The sequence below is a fragment of the Esox lucius genome, chromosome 21 (genome assembly GCF_011004845.1).
Source record: "Esox lucius isolate fEsoLuc1 chromosome 21, fEsoLuc1.pri, whole genome shotgun sequence".
NCBI classification, from domain to species: Eukaryota; Metazoa; Chordata; class Actinopteri; order Esociformes; family Esocidae; genus Esox; species Esox lucius.
In genome coordinates, this window is record NC_047589.1 from 9,059,600 (window position 1) to 9,080,936 (window position 21,337).

General features: G+C 43.1%; 2 protein-coding genes across 7 annotated transcripts; one reads left to right on the top strand and one right to left on the bottom strand.

Moving 5' to 3' along the window:
* The first annotated feature begins 177 nt into the window (after window positions 1-177).
* Window positions 178-8,660, top strand: puf60b (poly-U binding splicing factor b). Of its 5 annotated transcripts, XM_010885501.4 has the most exons (12): window positions 178-253; window positions 975-1,050; window positions 1,323-1,418; window positions 1,512-1,601; window positions 2,190-2,240; window positions 3,552-3,713; window positions 3,895-3,987; window positions 5,171-5,384; window positions 5,491-5,723; window positions 6,389-6,527; window positions 6,860-7,125; window positions 7,963-8,660. In XM_010885501.4, exons 3-12 carry the CDS (start codon window positions 1,338-1,340, stop codon window positions 8,260-8,262), a joined length of 1,629 nt encoding a protein of 542 aa, XP_010883803.2. In that variant the 5' UTR covers window positions 178-253; window positions 975-1,050; window positions 1,323-1,337; the 3' UTR covers window positions 8,263-8,660. The 5 variants fall into 5 exon arrangements, with proteins under 5 accessions (XP_010883803.2, XP_010883802.2, XP_010883806.2 ...); XM_010885500.4 differs by lacking the exon at window positions 975-1,050 and having other exon boundaries at window positions 181-253; XM_010885504.4 differs by lacking the exon at window positions 975-1,050 and having other exon boundaries at window positions 181-253; window positions 5,491-5,681.
* Window positions 8,661-16,055: 7,395 nt separating this feature from the next.
* On the bottom strand, window positions 16,056-20,848 carry gimap4 (GTPase IMAP family member 4). Of its 2 annotated transcripts, none has more exons than XM_010885499.5 (3): window positions 20,363-20,848; window positions 18,964-19,728; window positions 16,056-18,469 (listed from the first exon to the last, which is right to left on the bottom strand). In XM_010885499.5, exons 1-3 carry the CDS (start codon window positions 20,391-20,393, stop codon window positions 18,444-18,446), a joined length of 822 nt encoding a protein of 273 aa, XP_010883801.2. In that variant the 5' UTR covers window positions 20,394-20,848; the 3' UTR covers window positions 16,056-18,443. The 2 variants fall into 2 exon arrangements, with proteins under 2 accessions (XP_010883801.2, XP_010883800.2); XM_010885498.5 differs by having other exon boundaries at window positions 18,964-19,731.
* Window positions 20,849-21,337: the final 489 nt, after the last annotated feature.

Sequence of the window (21,337 nt, forward strand, 5' to 3'; positions counted from 1 at the left end):
ATAAAATCTCTCTCGTCTGGTCTGCTTTAAAGTTATTTCGCTTATCACACAACCACCGAAAAACCGATGGAGTTCAATGGCTCGCTTGGTCTCCGCTTTGCCTGAACAACACATTGAACCCTGACCTAAGCAAAAGCTCTCGCGACGTTATTTCACTGCTTTTTTGTGTTTATGATGCAAGTCTCGCGTCACTCAAAACGGTGGCGGAGGGCCTATTCAAGAAGGTGTGCTTATGGCGGTGACGGAGATTGCGGTAAATAGCTTGCAAAATAAGTTAAATATGAACTCGCGTGTTATTTCCCCTCGCTCTGTTTCTTAAATAGTTGTACGTCTGCATCTATTGTATGAGTTATTGGCTCAATATCATGAACCACGTTTAATTCAGAAAACCTGCATTTATTTGAGGCTTGCGGCCTTTTTATCAGCTTGCTAACTCCATAGCTAAAGCTAGCTAACTAACTTGGCTAGCTAGTAGTGGATACATTGGCTCATGCTATAATGCTGCTAACTAGTTAGCTACAACAATATAGTTAGCTAACGGTGTATCGTATTTGAAACCAACTAATTACCGGTAAAGCTGATTATGTTGCAGACTGAATTGTTTGATTTACAGTGCATGAAAATTGTGATGTACTGGTACAGTAGCTACATGTAGTTACTGCATGTTACTTAAAATTAGACGACCAAGTTGGCTAGCTTCCGAACATTGGCTAACTAACGTTACCGCTCTACTAGCGTAACGCACGTTAGTTACATTATGGTCCATTACGCGGATATTTGTCAAATTTCCAAACAGCTCGTTAGCTTTTTACTTGCACCAATGCTAACGTCCTTGTGTATTATCTAGTAACTAACGAGCTACATCGCGAGTTCGTATGAAATTAGGTAAACAGATGGTGCAGATGAGAGGATATTAAATTTACGTTACCGCCTTACAGCTGTTACATAGTCTGAAGGCATTTTCTCTCTCTCAGACTTTTTTGAATTGTTAAGGCTTCACTCTTCGGGGTTATCCTGCCTCTGGTGGTCCCAGCGTTTAGCAGGTTGTAGGTAAGGAGCTCGTCTCTACGCACACTTGTGCGTTCCAATGACTGGTGATTGCTCTGGTTTTGTGTAGTAGGCCTACATAGCCACCTAAATGAAGATTCACCCTCTATACCTCAAATATATTGAGAATTATACTAAAAAAGCGAGCTGTAACCTGCCTAATGTACAGCGCATGGCAGAGCAGATGTTATAGTCGTCTTCAGTTTATGCATGTTTTTCCCCCTTGAGAGTGCTCAAATGCATAGTCGTGTCTTTTCTCCACTGTGGTTCATCAGGGAGGGACAGCTCTGATGATGGAGAATGGACAAGGCACAGGCGCGAAGCTTGGCCTGCCGCCTCTCACCCCGGAGCAGCAGGAAGCACTTCAAAGGGTGAGCCTACTACACATTCTTAAATACAGGTGAACACAAACAATTAGTCTCGACTGTTCTGAGTTCTTCTCACGCCGAGCAATCTTCCACCAGGCAAAGAAGTATGCCATGGAGCAGAGCATTAAGAGTGTCTTAGTGAAGCAGACCATTGCCCATCAGCAACAACAGCTCACCAACCTGCAGGTGAGACAGATTTCTGTACTCATAAAGCTGCCACTGAACATGGTGGTCGTCTGTTTCTTATCTCTTAACACTAATCCCAGGCACTCGGCTAGAGGCTCATATAAAAGTAACATAAACCGTTACATTGTCACATAGTCGTCACAAATCACAGTCGGCCCTGGTCACTTTGTAGTTACTCAACATTATTGTTCAGTAGCACAAAACCGCAGGCCAACAAAGTGTATTTGTCTGCTTGCAATGTTGGATGGGGATGTTTGTTCTCTTGCTTCTGCCTCTCTTTTTTTTCAGCCGAAGAGGATCAACGTGAAGACTTTTGTTGAACGCGTTGAATGCTTTGCATTTGTTCTCTCGCAGGGCTTTAGAATGTGGGATGATATTGTGAAATGGTTTGAGGCAGATTGGAGTGGGTAGGACTGCATAGGGAAAGTTAAATCAGTCCAGGAAGCTTCTAATGTGTGTGTGTGTCTAAAATCTAAAATGTGTAGCCAAGCAATGACATTTATTTAACAAAAAAGAGCAAGAAAAGCAGAGCTTCAGTATATATCTAACCTACTTTTCAGCACCTTTTTCATCTTTACTGTCTTTCAGATGGCAGCAGTGACAATGGGCTTTGGAGATCCTCTCTCACCTTTACAATCGGTCAATAGATTATTAAACTTCTTTTCTCTGTGCGCATTCCTGTTAAAAGGACTGTTATCCTTCTTTGATTGGCCACTCTGGCCTCAGTCCTAGCCACAGCCGCTGACGAAAGAAGGCCTATTTCAAAAGAAGACATGCGTATTATTAGTTATTTAAAAATAATTCAGTGCATTATGCTGTGTCTGCTTGTTTCAATCTGGTTAATGAATCAGTGTTTGTTTTCCCAATGCACCATTTCGGATTAAGTGCCCCAAAGTGCTTCTGCTTTCCTAGTTGGAACAGATTTTTTACACTGAAAGAGATCCGGAATGGGATTTCTGATATTTATCATTATACGTAACTTCATTAAGCATGTTCAGCAGTGCGTACCTGATGGCTTTTGCACTATTTCCTGAAATCTTAATGTAAGGGTCGTCAAGAATATCAATGTAGGGAAGTTCATGTCTTCTTTATAAATATGCTGTTTCTTTGCATTGATTGATGCTGAGAGCCTGTTTTGGTGTGGGCCCAAAGAAGGTTAGCAGTTTCTTTCAGTTACCCCAAATAAGAGTACTGCTCAAACAGGAATCCCTTTTTGGCAATCTCAAATTTAGTTTTTACTGGTTAAATCACCTTTCTCTTAAGTAATAGATTAAGCTGTTAGGTTAAGTGTAAAATCAGCTATGATTGAGTAAAAGGACCCAGTAAACTGCTTTCAGTGGTTAACCATCACTCCCTCCCCTTAGAAACGTAAGTGTAAACTGCTTTCCTCAGGCTTTTCATGGATGCTTTTTCAACTGATATAGGTGTTGATTTCCTTTGTTCGCCCTGTTGAAATGTCACCATATACAGTTAATGCACCCCTGGACTACAGGTCAGTTTCAGGAGCCAAATATTAGTGAGGGGCATGCATGTGCACCACTTCCAGCGCTTCCATCCATTTTAATGCAGTAATGATGTTTACTTTTTAACATAGCTGTGTAAGTGCCTGCCTTTATGAAATTTTTGATAACTTTGTGTATATAAATATAGATTACTAATAGTCACGAAATAGCATCTCAGGATTTTTTTTTGTTGCTTATGCCCAGATTGCGTCCATCACTGACATTGGCCTGTATGTCTATTTTTGAGAAAGCAAAAAAAAAAAAAAAAAAAAACACCAGTCAATTTTTATTATTCATCTTGAGATTTCATTGAAACAAAAAAATCATCACCATTTACAATTACCCTTTTAGATAGATTTTTGTATTTTATTTTCCTAAATTTTTGTGTGTCTATGTGCTTTCTTTGACCCTTTAAACATTGTGCTCTGTTTTTCTCCATGGTTTCCAGGTGGCAGCTCAGAGGCAGCGCGCGCTAGCCATCATGTGCCGCGTGTACGTGGGCTCCATATACTACGAGCTCGGCGAGGACACCATCAGACAAGCCTTTGCTCCGTTCGGCCCCATCAAGAGCATCGACATGTCATGGGACTCTGTGACAATGAAGCACAAGGTCAGTGGACCGAACACCCCCCAGCTTACACCGTCACCTAGCGTCACAATAGGATTAGCCTCGGATGCCTCGTGAATCATGTGGAGGGAATACTTCTGAATGTCAGCTAGCGTGCTAGTGTCCAATGCTGTGGGAAGTTGTCCTATGACTGTTTGTGTGTGTGCATCTCCGTCCATAACAGGGCTTTGCCTTTGTGGAGTATGAGATCCCGGAGGCTGCACAACTGGCTCTGGAGCAGATGAACTCTGTCATGCTCGGGGGCAGGAACATCAAGGTGAGTGGCCAAGGCAGTGCAGCCTGAACAGCCCAGTGGAAAATATCCTCGGATCCCCCTGTAGAGAAAAAAAACCTGGAGCAAAGGGGCAGCTGCCGCTATGTATTTTTCAGTTTGCTGTTGGTGATGCATGGAGCCGATCCATAAATTCTGATTTTGCTTTTTGAGTGTTTACTGAAATGTTTTTTGTGTATTACTTACACTTCATAACAGATCCTACCAGTATCTAAAGCAACTCGTTTTCTTTTGTCTTTCTTTGCTTGTATGTCAATTCATTTACAGGTATGTGTGTGTGTTTGTTTGGGTCGTGTGTGTTTGTGTGTGCTCGCGTGTGTCTGTGGGTTTCCGTGTGTGTGTGTTTTTTCTGTGTGTATGTGTACGTCTGTGCTGTGTTCTGCTTCCATGATGTCATCACCGCATTGTTTTAGTGACCAGTTCCTCTAGGATGCCGGGGCAGCGTGATGACGCCTTGCTCTGTATCTGAGATGTACTGATGATGATGGGCTGCGCCTGGTTGGTGTTGTTTGGCCGCCCCGCCTGCAGCACAGATCACATACCACGTAGCCGCTTCGAGAAGCTTCCGAACCAAACGCTAGTTAGAGTTCTAGGATACGCCTCTCCCGAGTCATGCCCGTCCCTGAAAGTGTAGAGCCGCGGGTAGTTTAATCTTGTCGACGTAGTCGCGTTCCACTTGTTAATACTTAGTTGCAGATCCAACTGACAAACATCGTGTCGGTCAGATATGCTTAAGTATCGCTAGCAGCTTTCGCAGTCGAATTCTATGTAAACTTGGTCGTTGAATTTCTTGATTTATATAGTTTTATGTGACTGGTTGGAGTTTTTTTCCAAATTACTTGGAAAATCAATTTCCATAGTCGAAATGAGTTTGAGAAAGAAAATTGTCAAATTAAGTAATTTCTTCCAGATTAAAGTGCAGGTTTTTCATGTTACACCTGTTTCACACGCTAAAAGCCCTGGTGGTTTGAGGCAGTTGAGCGAAGCTAGTTAAAACCCGGCCAAGACTACATTAGGTTACAGAGGTGGATTGGCTCCTTCAAGACCTGAGTGCATTGCTGGGAGTTGGTAGGCAGTCAGTGGTTTTGGAGCTCGAGGTTGTTGCGTTGCTCAGTCAGTGGCTGTGACCCCCCCACTCAGTGGCCCTGTGCTGGTATCTGTGCTGTAGGTGGGGCGGCCAAGTAACATCGGTCAGGCGCAGCCCATCATCGACCAGCTGGCAGAGGAGGCTCGTGCCTTTAACCGGATCTACGTGGCCTCCGTCCACCCCGATCTCTCAGACGAGGACATCAAGAGTGTCTTTGAGGCCTTCGGGAGGATCAAGTCCTGCACGTTAGCCAGGGACCCAACCACGGGAAGACACAAGAGCTTTGGCTTCATCGGTGAGCAGATGGGCCCTCCTGGCGGGCTGGCCACCGGCCCTCGGGATGTGCTACCGCGTTCTGCACCTTTATCGCCCATCCTAACCAACCCCTCTCTACCCGGCAGAGTACGACAAGCCTCAGTCGTCCCTGGACGCGGTGTCCTCAATGAACCTGTTTGACCTGGGGGGCCAGTACCTACGGGTGGGCAAGGCTGTGACCCCTCCCATGCCCATGCTCACCCCCACCCAGCCTGGTGGCCTGCCGCCCGCCGCAGCCGTGGCTGCCGCCGCAGCCACCGCTAAGATAACGGCCCAGGCAAGTATGATTCCCTTCCAAAGGGATCTATTGGCCTTCCAGGTAAATATACTCCTGACATAGCTAGCTAGGTGTGACCATTATTCCAAAAATCTGCTCAGTTATGTGTATTATATAGAAAAGATAAAAGTAATATAAGGTCTAGGCTTTTTTAAAGCTTTTATGGTGATTAAATTGTATTTTAATGTGTCCTGCAGCTGTAGAATTTAAAATGATTAATTGACAACCCCTGCAGGGCAATATTGAGTCTGCGTTCACCGCTTTGTGTTTGCTAACAAAAATGTGCTGTGCTGTATCTGCTTGTGTTGTGATGTGACCTCCACCTACAGTTTCCAAAGTACACCCCACAAGCTGACCCTCTCTGTCCTAATCAGTTGAAGTTTTGTCATAATACAGAGTAGCAAAGCTTCTCCTGTAAACTGAATAAGCTAATTACACCCCAGAGTCTCAAAGCTCAAGCCAGCAGGCACCTACTCTCTGCTGCTTCTAGAAGTAGTGGCCATTTTTAATATGAAGTGGCCTTATAAGTTAAGTGGCTGTTCCTTTGAACACATTTTGTTTTATTGTATTTTTGTTTGCCATTGCATCAGGTGTAATCAGCCTTGAGGGCTGGTGAGGTGCAGAGTAGATCACTGCAAGCTCTGTGATGTGTTGACTGTGCGACCTCACTGTGTTTTCCTGCTAATGCGTCCCGCCCCTCTCTTAAGGAGGCCGTGACTGGGGCGTCCATCTTGGGGGCGATGGCCGGGGCAAACCAGATGGGTCAGATGGGTCAGATGGGACAGATGGGTCAGATGGGCATCCCACAGGCAGTCATGGCTGCCCAGGCCCCTGGAATGATCACAGGTGTGTATCTTTGGAATGAAATGTATGTCCATATAGATTTGTTGGAAAGTTTTACAGGGGAAGAGGGTCCCTAATGGGATAAGCCAGTCAACTGGGCATCTGCTTTTCTCTCCCCAGCTAAACCTGGCCATTGTGTAAAAAAATTGACTTCTCAAGGTTTATTTATAGAGCAAGTTTCTTTCATCAAAAAGCCGCCAAAATGCTTAATATAACAAGCTGGATGGCAATAAAACGAGGAAATGACAGCTCAGAATTTGACTCCTGTGAAGGGCCATTAGACAAAGTGTATGTACATAATCATGACTAACACATGTCCTTGTGTGTGTTGGTAGGTGTGACGCCCGCGCGTCCTAACCTGCCCGTGTTGCCCCAGGTGGGCCTGGTCAACCCTGTGTTGGCCTCGCCGCCCGTCATCGCCAACCCGCCCCAGCCCAACCCCACTCTACAGGAGCTGATAAAGAAGAAGGAGGAGGAGAAGGAAAAGGAGATGCTTCAGGACGGGACAGGCCAGGAGATGTTGAGTGACCAGGAACACATGAGCATCTCAGGCAGCAGTGCCAGGCACATGGTCATGCAGAAGCTGCTGAGGAAGTCTGAGGTAAGACCAGATGTGATTGGCCATATGCAGATGTTCCCTTATTATCTGGCATCTTTTATTTATATGTTGTTTTGGTGTTGACGTGGTGGTGACAAAGCACACCCACAACATGATGCTGCTGCTGCAGTACTTAAAAATATGGAGGATCGGCTCCCGGAACAGCTGCAAAGCAGTACAGCTGTATCATTTCCTCCAATTGCTGTTTGTAGTGTCGGGGTCCCGTGGTGTCCAGAGTAGATGGATAGAATGTCTGTACATCAAGCCTGAATTCACTATCAACATGTTCAGAATTTCCTTTTCATATGTTCCACAAGTTAATGGGCACTTAATGGGCACAAATGTACAATTCCAGCATGAATGTAAAGATTTGGAAGATGAGCAGTAAAGTTGAGCTATTTTAATTAACAGTTTGGAGGTGGCTTAATGTGGTGAGCATGGTCTTGTTAGTCTCAGTGGCCCTGTTACATTATTAAGGGGGGTTATTTTTTGGTCATGATTGCCCTGGACTGTGTTATGTACTGTTATTCTGGAGTAACATGTCTTGTACATAATAGTAAAATGTAAAGGGATAGTCATGAATGAGCTGTTTAGGGGAATTGTCTGTCATTTTGGAATTGTCTGTGGGGTTAAATACGTTAATCTATAGTTGTAGCTTCAACATAAATGTGTTGAGAAACATTAAGTTCTTATTTTCAGTAAAAGGGACTGCAAAATGATGCTATGTTAATGACAATTTTTTTTCTAAAGTGAGTTATTTTCATTGTGAAGTGTTATTTAAGTAATGGGATTTGGGTAGGGGATGGAATACACATTGATATGTGGTCGTGCTTCTCCCAGTCTACGGTGATGGTGTTACGGAACATGGTGGGACCAGAGGACATCGACGATGACCTGGAGGGCGAGGTGACCGAGGAGTGCGGCAAATTTGGCGCCGTCAACCGCGTCATCATTTACCAGGAGAAGCAGGGTGAGGAGGAGGACGCCGAGATCATCGTCAAGATCTTTGTGGAGTTCTCCATGGCCTCGGAGATGAACAAGGCCATCCAGGCACTCAACGACCGCTGGTTTGGGGGTCGCAAGGTCATCGCGGAGGTCTATGACCAAGAGCGCTTCAACAGTAGCGACCTCTCCGCATAAACTGTCTGAAATGGTCGCCCAAACCCATCCCATACCCCTTGCTCAAACTCACTTCAGCCACTGTCACTGCTGCTAGAGATTTGGGCCTCTTTTTAACTTGTAATTATTTTTTTTATTGATGTTAATATTAATATTATTAATGGTCTCGCTTGAGGGATTGGTTAAGAAACGAATATTTGCGCCTCATGGATTTTGTTCTGTCACCTACTGTGAAGACTTCCTGATTTTTTTTTTTTTTGTATTATTTGCAGGTTTTTTTTGTAATCAAAATTGAGAAGTCATGATTAGGTTACCCCCTTTTTTAAGTTTGCAGATGTTTGCTCTTCTTACATTGTCAGGATTCTTTAAACATCGTTTTATTGGTTCTAGTTTCCCCACAAAAATAAATTCTTCAACATTGCAAATGTCTGTTGTGAATTTATAATGGGTTTGTAAGGAACCAGTTATATTTTAATTATAGTTTGAGGGGGATATATATATATATTTGAATGTCCCTCACCTTGCACTTGAAAAGAAAATGTTTTACTAAAATGTACATTTAGACCAGCAAAAGAAGCACAACTCTTTATTTTCCTTTGGTCTGGTCCTGAAGCCTGGTCTGGTCTGGTCCTGAAGCCTCTATATTTTAGTAATTAACTTTGAGTCTGGAAAAAAAAAAGTTATGTTACCAAAATCTGTAATCCCTAATGTTTTTGCTAAATGTGCCTCCCTGCTCTTTTCCACTGGCAACTTCATGTACCGTCATGTGAGAAGTTCATGACTGTGAATGTATTGTTATATGGACATGAGTATTGGAGCTAAATTCCAACCACATTCATTGATAAAGGTAATGTGATTTAAATTACACCAACTTACACCAAACTTTATGCAATTTAGTACACATGCTATTTCCGGCGGGGAACATTACACTTTAACTTTACCAGCACATAAAACAGCCAAAAGTTACAATTAGGTGCTCTAAAACAGGTTCGATGGAAAGCCATCAGACCTGGGAGGGTCCAACATTTCTGGTAGTTTATCTAGTTTATCTAGTCTTAACCAGTGAGTGGTAACATGTGCCAACCACAAATGACCTTTCCAATCACCCTCACAAGAAAATTCCAGACCACTGGCAATCTACAGTTAGGTCCGGAAATATTTGGACACTGACACAATTATCATTGTTTTGGCTCTGTATGCTACCATAATGGATTTGATATGAAACAACCGAGATGCCATTTTAAGTGCAGACTTTCTGCTTTATTTCAAGGGGTTGAACAAAAATATTGTCTAAAATGTTTAGGAATTGCAAAAAAAAAGTATACATAGTCCCCTTATTCCAGGGGCTCAAATTTAATGGGACAAATTAACAGAATCACAAATAAAACGTTCATTTTTAATACTTCGATGAGAATCCTTTGCAGGCAATGACGGCTTGAAGTCTGGAATGCATAGACAACCAAACGCTGGGTTTCCTCCTTTGTGATGCTTTGCCAGGCCTTTACTTCAGTTGTTGTTTGTTCTTGGGTCTTTCCTTAAGTTTTGTCTTCAGCAAGTGAAATGCATGCTTGATCTGGTTGAGATTAGGTGATTGACTTGGCCATTGGACAATATTTGACTTATTTGCCTTGAAAAACTCCTGGTTTGCTTTTGCAGTATGTTTTGGGTCATTGTCCATCGGTGAAGTGAAGCGCAGTCCAATCAACTTCGCTAAATCTGAGCAGACAATATAACCCTCTACACTTAAGAATTCATCCAGCTCCTTCTGTCTTCTGTCACATCACCAATAAACACTAGTGACCCAGTGCCATTGGAAGCCATGCATGCCCATGTCATCACACTGCCTCCACCGTGTTTTACAGATGATGTGGTATGCTTTGGATCATGAGGCGTTCCAAGCCTTCTCCATAATTTTTTCTTCCCATCATTCTGGTACAGATTGATCTTGGTTTCATCTGTCCAATGAATGCTGTTCCAGAACTGGGCTGGCTTTTTTAGATGTTTTTTGGAAAAGTCTAATGTGGCCTTTCCATTCGTGAGGTTTTGAATGTTTGCACCTTGTAGTGAACCCTCTGTATTTGCTCTAGTGACGTCTCCTCTTTATGATTGACTTGGATAATGACATGCCTACCTCCTGGAGAGTATTCTTCATTTAGCTGGTTGTTGTGAAGGGGGTTTTTCTTTTCCTTGGAAATGATCCTACAATCATCCACCACTGTTGTCTTCTGTGGACATCCAGGCCTTTTTGTGTTGCAGAGCTCAGCAGTGCATTATGTTTTTTCTCAGAATGTACCAAACTGTTGATTTGGACACACCTAATGTTCCTACTATCTCTCTGATGGATGTCTTTTTTTTTTGCAGTCTAAGGATGGGCTGTTTCACTTGCATTGAGAGCTCCTTTGACCTGCATGTTGTGGGTTCACAGCAACAGCTTCCAAATGCGAATGCCACTCCTGGAATAAACTGCAGACCTTTCACCTGCTTATTTGATGAAGAAATAACGAAGGAATAGTCCACACCTGTCCATGAAAAAGCTTTTGAGTCAATTGTCCAATTACTTTTGGTCCCTTGAAAAAGAGCGGGCTACATATTAAAGCGCTGTAATTCCTAAACCCTTCCTTCAATTTGCAGTAGGGGCTACATCCCTCAGAGCGACGTTGACGTCCACCACGGTCACATGGACGTCCTCGCTAGGGGGAGCCCTCGAGTGGATGTTTAGCAGGACGGACGAGCGACGAGGGATGTTTTTGCTGAATGTTGAGCCGGACAGACGAGCGGTGAGGGATGTTGAGCGTGATATTGAGCAGGACGGACGGGCGATGAGGATGGAGGGCATAGTCCGGACGGACAGGAAAGTGGCCTGGAAGTCAGCATCCAGCTCTAAATGGATGTACATTTAAGTGTTTTATGTTTTGTTTTAGGCAAAAACGACACTGAAGTCTTAAGATGTTTTACTATGTGTTGTATAGCACAAATAGTCTATTTATTTCACTTTGCAACAATATGTCTTGGTTAGGCTATAGTTTACAGTGTTATGTATATTATCGCTTTATTTTTTGCTTAATTCTTACTACATAGATGTCGGGTGCTATGTGACAAGAATTTAATTGTGGAGGATGACGCTATGTTTTTCGGTGCATTTGATTAATGAACTGTGAAACCTAAACCTTTAACTTTCTAACTATACCGAAAAAAACACATCAATTGAAAGATAATCCGTCTGTCAAGTCTCCTATTATTTCATTCTTTCACACTTCTGTCATGTCAAAATAATGTATAATAATGTAGCGACCTTGGTAAGGCCATTACTCGCCCTCCAAACCTTTTGCCCTCCAAACAAAACAATAACGGCAGTGTAAGTCCTACAAATAGAGAATAATTGTTAACAAATAAATGTAAATACAATTGCACGTGGCCTTATTTTATAATATATAATTTAAATACTAAACTCCACCAAAACAATGTCAGCATTTAAAATAATTATGGAACACAGTCATCACAGTATAATACCAAGTCAATTGAACTTCAGGGATATCCATCTGTCTAGTTAGGAATACGCGATTGTAAATCAGTGTCACATGTTTTGGTGCAAATGAAAGTGGTGCACTGGAGAGACAACCGCTAGACAACCCACAAAACTATAGTGGTTTTGCTGATGGTGGCCAGACAATTGCTCTCGCCTTATCCTTCCTTAGGGATTCTTCACTATTTTTGCGTTTTACTGGTGTCATTGTCACTGTAGCATGAGGCGGTACCTGCAGCCCACTCAGGTTGCACTCGCAGTCCAGCTCCTCCAGGATGGCTAATCCATATGTCCCGTTTCTATAAGGTTTGACCGGGGGAGGGGTGATTGAAGAACAGAGTTTCAGGGGAGGAATGATAATGTTCCTAATATGGATGTTGTAATACTCCACCGACTTGCATTACACAACATCACTCATCCCCGTCCGTCCTGCTAAACATCCACTCGAGGGCTCCCCCTAGCGAGGACGTCCATGTGACCGTGCTGGACGTCCACGTCGCTAGTCCTTCCCGGTCCTCTTAGGGCTGTTGGTCCATCCTATAATGTGATAGCTTCCTCTCTGAGGAGAAATCTACAGGAAGTGTTTTTTCTCTTGGTGGCTGGGTTCCATATCTACAACAAATCCAGTAAACAAACAGCAGTCAGTGGAGCACAACGTACCTCAGTGCATCTTTGTGGAAAACAGAGTTATGTCTTCCAGGATTGATGTAAAAAAAAAAAATATATATATATATATATATATATATATATATATACACACACACAGCTCCGGAAAAACTTAGAGACCACTGCACCTTTTGGTTTCCTTCCCCAAAAAGTCGAAAAGGAAGGTTTTGAGTGAGGAACAGAAGGTTTAAAAATAAGAGATTCTTCAATTGAACGCTTCTGTTCCTCACTCAAAACTTTCCTTTTCAACTTTTTTGGAAGGGAAAGAAAAAGCTGTTGACCTCAACTGGGGATGTCGTCGGGCGGTGGAAGGAGTACTTCGAGGATCTCCTCAATCCCGCTGTCACGTCTTCCATTGAGGAAGCAGAGGATGAGGGCTCAGAGGTGGACTCGTCCATCACCCGGGCTGAAGTCACAGAGGTGGTCAAGAAACTCCTCGGTGGCAAGGCACCGGGGGTGGATGAGATCCACTCCTGAGTACCTCAAGTCTCTGGATGTTGTGGGGCTGTCTTGGTTGACACGCCTGTGCAACATCGCGTGTCGGTCGGGGACAGTGCCTCTGGGATGGCAGACCGGGGTGGTGGTCCCTCTTTTTAAGAAGGGGGACAGGAGGGTGTGTTCCAACTACAGGGGGATCACACTTCTCAGCCTCCCCGGGAAAGTCTATGCCAGGGTTCTGGAGAGGAGAATACAGCCGATAGTAGAACCTCGGATTCAGGAGGAACAGTGTGGTTTTCGTCCGGGCCGTGGAACACTGGACCAGCTCTATACCCTCTACGGGGTGTTGGAGGGTTCATGGGAGTTTGCCCAACCAATCAACATTGGGTTTTGTGGATTTGGAGAAGGCATTCGACTGTGTCCCTCGCGGCATCTTGTGGAGGGTGCTTCGGGAATATGGGGTCCTGGGTCCTTTGCTAAGGGCTGTCAGGTCCCTGTACAACCGAAGCAGGAGCTAAGTCAGACTTGTTCCCAGTGCATGTTGGACTCCGGCAGGGCTGTCCTTTGTCGCTGGTTCTGTTCGTAATTTTATGGACAGAATTTCTAGGCGCAGCCAGGGGCCGGAGGGTGTCAGGTTTGGGGACCACACAATTTCATCTCTGCTCTTTGCAGATTATGTTGTTGTGTTGGCCCCTTCTAACCAGGACCTTCAGCATGCACTGGGACGGTTTGCAGCCGAGTGTGAAGCGGTGGGGATGAGAATCAGCACCTCCAAATCCGAGGCCATGGTCCTCAGTCGGAAAAGGGTGGCTTGCCCACTTCAGGTTGGTGGAGAGTGCCTACCTCAAGTGGAGGAGTTTAAGTATCTAGGGGTCTTGTTCACGAGTGAGGGAAGGATGGAACGGGAGATTGACAGACGGATCGGTGCAGCTTCTGCAGTAATGCAGTCGATGTATCGGTCTGTCGTGGTGAAGAAAGAGCTGAGCCGCAAGGCGAAGCTCTCGATTTACCAGTCAATCTACGTTCCTACTCTCACCTATGGTCATGAGCTTTGGGTCATGACCGAAAGGACAAGATCCCGGATACAGGCGGCCGAAATGAGCTTACTCCGCAGGGTGGCTGGGCGATCCCTCAGAGATAGGGTGAGAAGCTCGGTCACCCGGGAGGAGCTCAGAGTTGAGCCGCTGCTCCTCCACATCGAGAGGGGTCAGCTGAGGTGGCTTGGGCATCTGTTTCGGATGCCTCCGGAACGCCTTCCTGGGAGGGTGTTCCGGTCCCGTCCCACCGGGAGGAGACCCCGGGGAAGACCTAGGACACGCTGGAGGGACTATGTCTCCCGGCTGGCCTGGGAACACCTCGGTGTCCCCCCGGAAGAGCTAGAGGAAGTGTCTGGGGAGAGGGAAGTCTGGGCATCCCTGCTTAGACTGCTGCCCCCGCGACCCAGCCCCGGATAAGCGGAAGAAGATGGATGGATGGATGGATGGAAAGAAAAAGGTGCAGCTGTATGTATCATCGAGGCATACAGTAGGTGGCATTACACTATCTGGGTTATCTACTGTGGCTGACCTCTGCATGAATGTGTTCCACAAAGCAACTTAGCCAAAGTCACAAAAATGATTACTCTCCTCCAATATTGTGATGACCAGCTGACTAATAAAGCCTGGTTTCACTGCAGTAACTGAGTCAAAGACTGAAATGTGTTAACCAATGCATATATCGCTAACTGTGTGCCCTTGTCACACAACTGGAAAGTACAGTGGGGAGAACAAGTATTAGATACACTGCCGATTTTGCAGGTTTTCCTACTTACAAAGCATGTAGAGGTACACTTCAAAAAAGCACTTTTTTTTTTAAGTGTACCTATGATACAAATTACAGACTTCTATTCTTTCATTGTGCAGGCACTTGACCCACAAGTGATTGCTGGAGCGCAATGAGACGAGGCAAAGCTGTCTGTCAATCCTCCCCTCAACCCCAGAGAGCACTGAGCTAATTTGCACCATCATCTGCAGGACCCCCTGGCATAATGACTCCGATGAACAGCCAGGCATCAACTTTGCTGCAATACCATTTGAGTCCCCAAAATGTTCAATCTGTGTCAAGAGGAAATATTATGGACTAATCAAACATATATTTCAAGTTTTCTGTGTCTTGAGATACGGTTTGTTGGTGCTGTGTTTTGAAATGTGTGCATTTCAATCGCAGTATGAAGCCTTGGATATTTCACATTAATATATTTTCTTACATTAACTTGGTTGCTTAGCATTAACAATATATGGAGACAGCAGACAGGTCAACAGTCAATACATAAAAGCCTGCAAATGAATTTAAAAAAATCTAATCACCAGTGTAGTCTCATCTCAATAAAATAGGAGTCTGGCCCTTCTAAAAAAGCTACACTACACACAGCAATGTGTCTGGCTGGATGTTCCATCAGGTTGCAATTCAGTGTGTGTCCTTGTGTGGTTTCTTATCTCATGGTCACAAATCTTGAAACCTGAAAAGTGGTTTAATCAAACAGATGTTGGGGAATTTGAGGCACTGACTCTCTGCCAGCCTTACGTGCAAACTGGGAAATTCACTGGTACTAGATAAACAAATGTTGATTTTTATCAGTGCTACCGTGATGGCTGGGGGATTATGTTTGGGGAGATCTCCTCAGCTTTGTCACAATTGATCTGTTCACACTTGTGTTCAAAAGAATAAAAATACTTTGAATTCCATATGGTTGCCATAATAACTCTAATTGATTATAGCAGTATCTCAATCAGTCATTAAGTCAATAACATCCCTCTCAAACACATCATATTGGCTCCAAGGACCACTTAACCAACACTAGGAAAAGTATCCTGTTGAAAAGTTGGAGTAAACCCAGGCCCCAAGACTTGTAGCCCACACAATGACCTGGAGATGGCTGTCTTGGTACAACAACCAGCTGTCAGCCTGTGTATATCAAAAAATAGTCATACTTTAAGTCCTACAATAATGAGTTTTCATTCATGCTTGCTGCTATCTTTTGGCTTGAAATACTAAAGTCAACAAAATAAATACAAAATAATTGGAAGTAAAGTTTCAGAAATTTCAAATATGATTTATTTGAATACATTAGAAAAATAGAACTGTCTACTGCAGCAAAAGACCAAATATAGAAATCACAGTTTGTTCACACAAAACAGCATCAATCAGAAATGGAAACAAAAAACAACTTTTATTGATTTACAAACACAGCTTCCTCATCTGCCCAAAATAAATAAATCAACCAGAAGTAACACAAACAGCAATTACTGTGCTGATACTTTTCTTATCACGGAGCCCTCAAAACTCTCATCAGCCAATGCTTGTGAAATTGTTTCTATAACAATTTTCATATCACTGTAAAACCCACTGCAGATGTTAGTGTTTGTAGCTACTACTAGCTAGTATCAAACATTTGTAACAAGAGTAACTATGTGTAAAAAATTTAAACATTGACCATGGGGATATATAATATCAACAGCAAATAATCCTATTGCAATACTATCATTATGGGCCACTTCAGATTGGTAATTCAATCCTAACTAATCTGATTAATTAAGAGATCCTACTTTATGTCCCACGCAAAATAAATCTAGGTTTTCAATATAAGACATTTTTATTTAAAAAACAGTATATGTTTTGAGCGTGTCTGATGCTTTGAAAGAGCCCTGAGTTAAGAAATATTGCAAATGACCCAACATGAGCCTTTTCATTATTATTGTTTTTTTATATTTGTAATATATAAGGAGCCAAAGACCAAGATAAGACCAGACCCTACACAGAATTTAACTATCACACACAAAATAGCTTTTTTACTCAAATGTAGCCTGTGATTAGGCTGGAATAAACGGCAATGCATTATCCACAATGCAAACGGTTTTTAGACCTGCATGTTAAGCAAGTAAAAATCTCTGGATTTCATCTCACTTCCCCGGAGTCTAAATTAGCAGAATCATTCAGTCTACCTGTATACAGATTTCAGGATGGCTTTCCTGTTAGGCCACTGTTCTTCCTCAGGAATATCAAAAGGGTTTACATTTAAATACATTTAAGGCAGTGTGGTCTTCAATAGACATACCAAAAATAACTGTATAAACTGCCATCATACTGGCAAAGATATTAGCCATTTTTATGTAAAAATATAGATGCTGATCAAATCTGTCCAGCCAAACCGGGGGAAATACAAGTGCTTCCTGGTCATTAATCAGGACATTTCTGAAGGGTAGCCTAATAAAACTATGACTATATAATACGTATTTGAATTGACAACATCATTAAAATCAAATGTATTATATAGTAATAGTTTTTTTAATTCAGTAACAATGTTGACAAGGCGCCAACACAAAACATCTTTATGAACCACTGGTCTATGGTGATCCATCTGTGACAGACATGTGGCCTCTGCAATTAATCAGTCCATTTATACAGGCATGAGTCAGACAGATGTTTCGGCAGAAAATACATAATTTCGAAACCTCAAAGACATGTGACTCTGGTTGGAAGGTAATTGTGTAACTGTTGCTATGAATTGACCTAACCACTTTCTGACATACGAAAATCTATAATTCAAGAGGTTTCATATGAATTAGTAACAGTAATCACTTTTTATAAAATATCTATAATAAAATCCACATTGAAGTGCAAAAGGAGGCCTTGGGAGAAAGGTTGGGAGCATCTGGGTCACACAGCTTCCAAGATTTAAAAAAAATATGCTAATGCAATGCATTGTTGATTAATCATTCAATTTGCACCTTAAATAAGATTTCAGCAGTTATTTCAAATGCCTTACTTCTTCATCCCAGTATGTATTTTTTTTTTTTTTACAGAATTTCAGCAGCCATTGGTATACATAGGGGTTTGGGTTGGATACATGAGCCTGATAACAAATAAAAGATGCAAATGTATCATTTTACACACATAAACAAAAACCAGACATAAATATTGTTCTCTTTATAAAAGTTGACTAAAACAGTACCGGCACTTTGAGTGCCTGATGAAACAGTATACTTATCCCAAATTACATCTAAAATGCATTGTAGTTTTGGTCACAATTGGTAGAAAAGGATATGCACAGTTCATTTTAACAGTCAATTACATATTTGTTTGTCAAGTAGTGCAACTGTACAGTATAGTGGTCTAAAATACACTGTAGGGATTTGTAGTAATTAAGGTCTTTCCGGTGTCTGTCCCAGCCTCAGATTAGTCTCAAAGTAGCTCTCACATCGCCCTGCCTTCATGGAACACCAGGTAGATGGAGACTATACTGATACACATTTAACTATTGAAGTTATTTTAGGTTTATATTCTCATCTTGTAATTATAAAGCCTTGAAAGTCTAAAACAACCAGGGGCCAGTATTTATAAAGCATCTCAAAGAAGGGGTACTGAACGACCTAGGCCTCCTTACCGGGCTCAATTATTACCATCTAAAAGATGGATTCTAGATCAGCACTCCTACACTCAAGAGAGTTTATGAACACGGCCACCGAGGTTGGACAAAGGTACGGGCATTGATCCAAACGCTCTCAAATCAGTACTGTAGTAGCTCACCAACTCTCCGTCAGTTTGTCAGTCCAGTCACTGAATCTGAAAATGGATACATAACAGATATGGATTAGTACATATATTAATCATCATTACAATAAGCACCATCAGTGTCATGCCTATGGAAGTATCTTGTACTAGGCTAGTTCATGGTGGCGTTGATATTCCTGGAGAGGAATATTGCCCAGTCATGGAAAACCCATCAAGGATTCTTCTCTAATCCCACAAATGTAAACAGGACAGAATAGGAGAGAGGGAAAGCATAGCGGGAAAAGGAGGAAGAAATGTTTAGAAGGTTAGTGGAAATAGAATGAGTCAAGTGGTGTGGACTAATTAAACCCTGTAAAACAATGGAACTATTCATTATTTTACTACATTCAAATATAACTAGTAGATTAGCCATTCAAATAGCATTCCTTAGCAGGCTAACATAAACAGCAATTCAAGTAAACCGGTTTTGCGGTAAAGAAGTATCCTAAGTTTTAGTTTCTACGAGACACTTGTTTCCTGGAACCAGAGTGTGACTTGTGACTCACTGTGGGGTGGGTCCACGCCTACTTTGGCCAATCCTAGGGCAGAGTTCACTTTGGGTCTTGCCCCAAGCTCCCGGTTCGGGGTTTGGTTCTCATCCTTTTCCAGAGGTTTCTTCTTCACGTCCACCTCCTCCGGGTTATAGATGCCCTCTTCCGCCACCAGTTTCTCTACCTTCTCCATGAGCTGCCTCAGTTGGGGGTGCTCCCCAAATATGCAGTTATTGATGACAAAGTACCTCCTCTTGCACTTTTCCAGCACCCACTGCAGATCCTTCCCCTCCCGCTTAATGTGCCTCTCGATGGACATGTTCCTCAGCACATCCGCCCAGGTGAATACCACGAGGGTATGCCTCCACACATGGTCGCCAAACAGGGCCAGGTGCTCCTCGATGCGGGCCCGGTCCACCTCAGTGAACATCCCTACGGGAATGACCAGTAGGAAGGCGTGCGGGCCAGGGGGGCCACACAGGGTGGCGCCCCGTACCATTTCCTGCTGGTAGGCGGGCGGTGTGTCCTGTGCTGAGAACCAGCCGGGTGTGTCTATGATGGTCACCTGGCGTCCCTCCACCTCTGTCTGACGCTTGACGCAGAACTCAGCGGCCCGCTCCAGACGGAACTCCTCACGACCCAGGATGGTGTTGCCTGTCAAGCTCTTCCCAGGCCACCTCCAGCCCAACAGCACCAGTCTCAGCTCAGACAGACGGTTAGCCTCTCTGGCTGCTGCCGCCAGCCTCTTTTGTTCCTCCTCTGGGTCAGGGACATCGTCTTCTGCTGGTAAAAACATAAAAACTCATGATTTTTTTAACAACCCTAAAAAAAATACTGCGTCTATCAGTAAACAAATTCATAGCCCTCAGAAACAATACTGGCAACTACATGTATTGCTAATTAAGTAACATACCAGATGGCTAGGCAAGTTAAACTTACATGCCAATTAGATCCAACGTCGCAGACTTACAAGTCACGTCGGTTAGCTAAAGTCTATAATTATTATACTGTACATTCATTCTATCAAGCTCAAACAGGTTCAGCCTGCGATGGCATTGAGCTAGTTCTGAGTAACAAACGATACTCATCTAACTACAGTAGTTAGCTATCTTCTTCAAGTCATCTTCAATCTGGGTATTATGATACTGGAGTTTCTGTACCAAGAAAGTTATTTTAACATTTGACACTGCATTGTAGTCAGGTCTGGAGAAGTAACTAACAAGTGAAGTGAAACGTGTCACATTTGCGCCATACCCTTAAACTGGTAGCTAGTGCTAGTTAGCTAATGTTAGCGGACATTATCGATATTGTTGTTACAGTACTACTAGTAGCGTTCCGTTTCGTCGACGATCAATATCAAACAACAGCCCTATTTTTATTTTTCTTAAAATAACTGTATTCTTATCAGACCTACCTGTTAATTGTGGTGGCTTCTCAGAATCCATTCCGATGTATCGTTATTGTAAAGTCGTATCCCGCATGAATCCACTGGAAAAGGATTTCCTGCTTGGTTATCGCTTGACAGATGGCGGGCGGCACGATGTCTAGCGCGTTCAGTGTTGCCTGGTTAAGCAAAAAAAAAATCCGCACAACGAGTGCTCAAAACTCGCCCAAAATGCCCGACAACCAGCCCAACTTTTGTTGTTTCCCAATTTTGATTATTTTACAAGGGAACTACCGCGGTGAAGTTCAGAAGTACAAAACCCGCCACCAATTAATTTTCACCAGCGACATTGTTTGAAAAGTAGCCCAATTCAGCCTGAAAACCGCGAATATGGCAACCCAGACGTTAAATCTAAAGAACGGAATACATAATAGGAACTACTTCATTCCCCAACTACGGAATACATAATAGGAACTACTTCACTCCTTCTGCCTGGTTCTCAGGGGCACCGCCAGAGATTTGGGCCCAATGAAAATGAACTTGACCGAAATAGTCGACGGGTCATAATCCCCATAAAGGGGATTATGACGCGCCAGTTTATGTTTCCTAGGGGAAACATACTAAACTGGCTAGTTTCCGGTTCGTTTTGCATTTACCCCATACATTTTCCCACCTTGTCATTTTGATAACCATTTAAATCTCGTCAGAACAAGGTGACGAATGTCAACATATTTCTTCCAATCACCTCTAAAAAACTATACATGCTATTTAGCAACATAGCACACCTAATTTAAGACTACAATTCCCTGAAGTAAACTTCTCTTGACCAGTGCAATCATTCCGAAATCCTTGTGCTGCTGTGTTAAATTGAAGTGTTACATACTGTATTTTCCATCCTCTTTCTATGCTTGTCATTGCCATTAGTGAAAGTGTTAGCAGTGCAGTAACGAATACATTGTTTTTAATATTACTACTAGTTAGCTTAGTTTGTACAGTTTGTCAACG

Bases quoted from the DNA above. Each gene is read 5' to 3' on its own strand.
- puf60b (XM_010885500.4), top strand. From the start codon at position 233: ATGGCGGTGACGGAGATTGCG. The intron at 5,385-5,490 runs GTGAGCAGATGG...TCTACCCGGCAG, and splicing joins CAAGAGCTTTGGCTTCATCG to AGTACGACAAGCCTCAGTCG. The intron at 6,528-6,859 runs GTGTGTATCTTT...GTGTGTTGGTAG, and splicing joins GGCCCCTGGAATGATCACAG to GTGTGACGCCCGCGCGTCCT.
- gimap4 (XM_010885498.5), bottom strand. From the start codon at position 20,393: ATGGATTCTGAGAAGCCACCACAATTAACAG. The intron at 19,732-20,362 runs GTAGGTCTGATA...TGTTTTTACCAG, and splicing joins GAAGCCACCACAATTAACAG to CAGAAGACGATGTCCCTGAC. The intron at 18,470-18,963 runs GTGAGTCACAAG...ATCCATTTTCAG, and splicing joins AGGCGTGGACCCACCCCACA to ATTCAGTGACTGGACTGACA.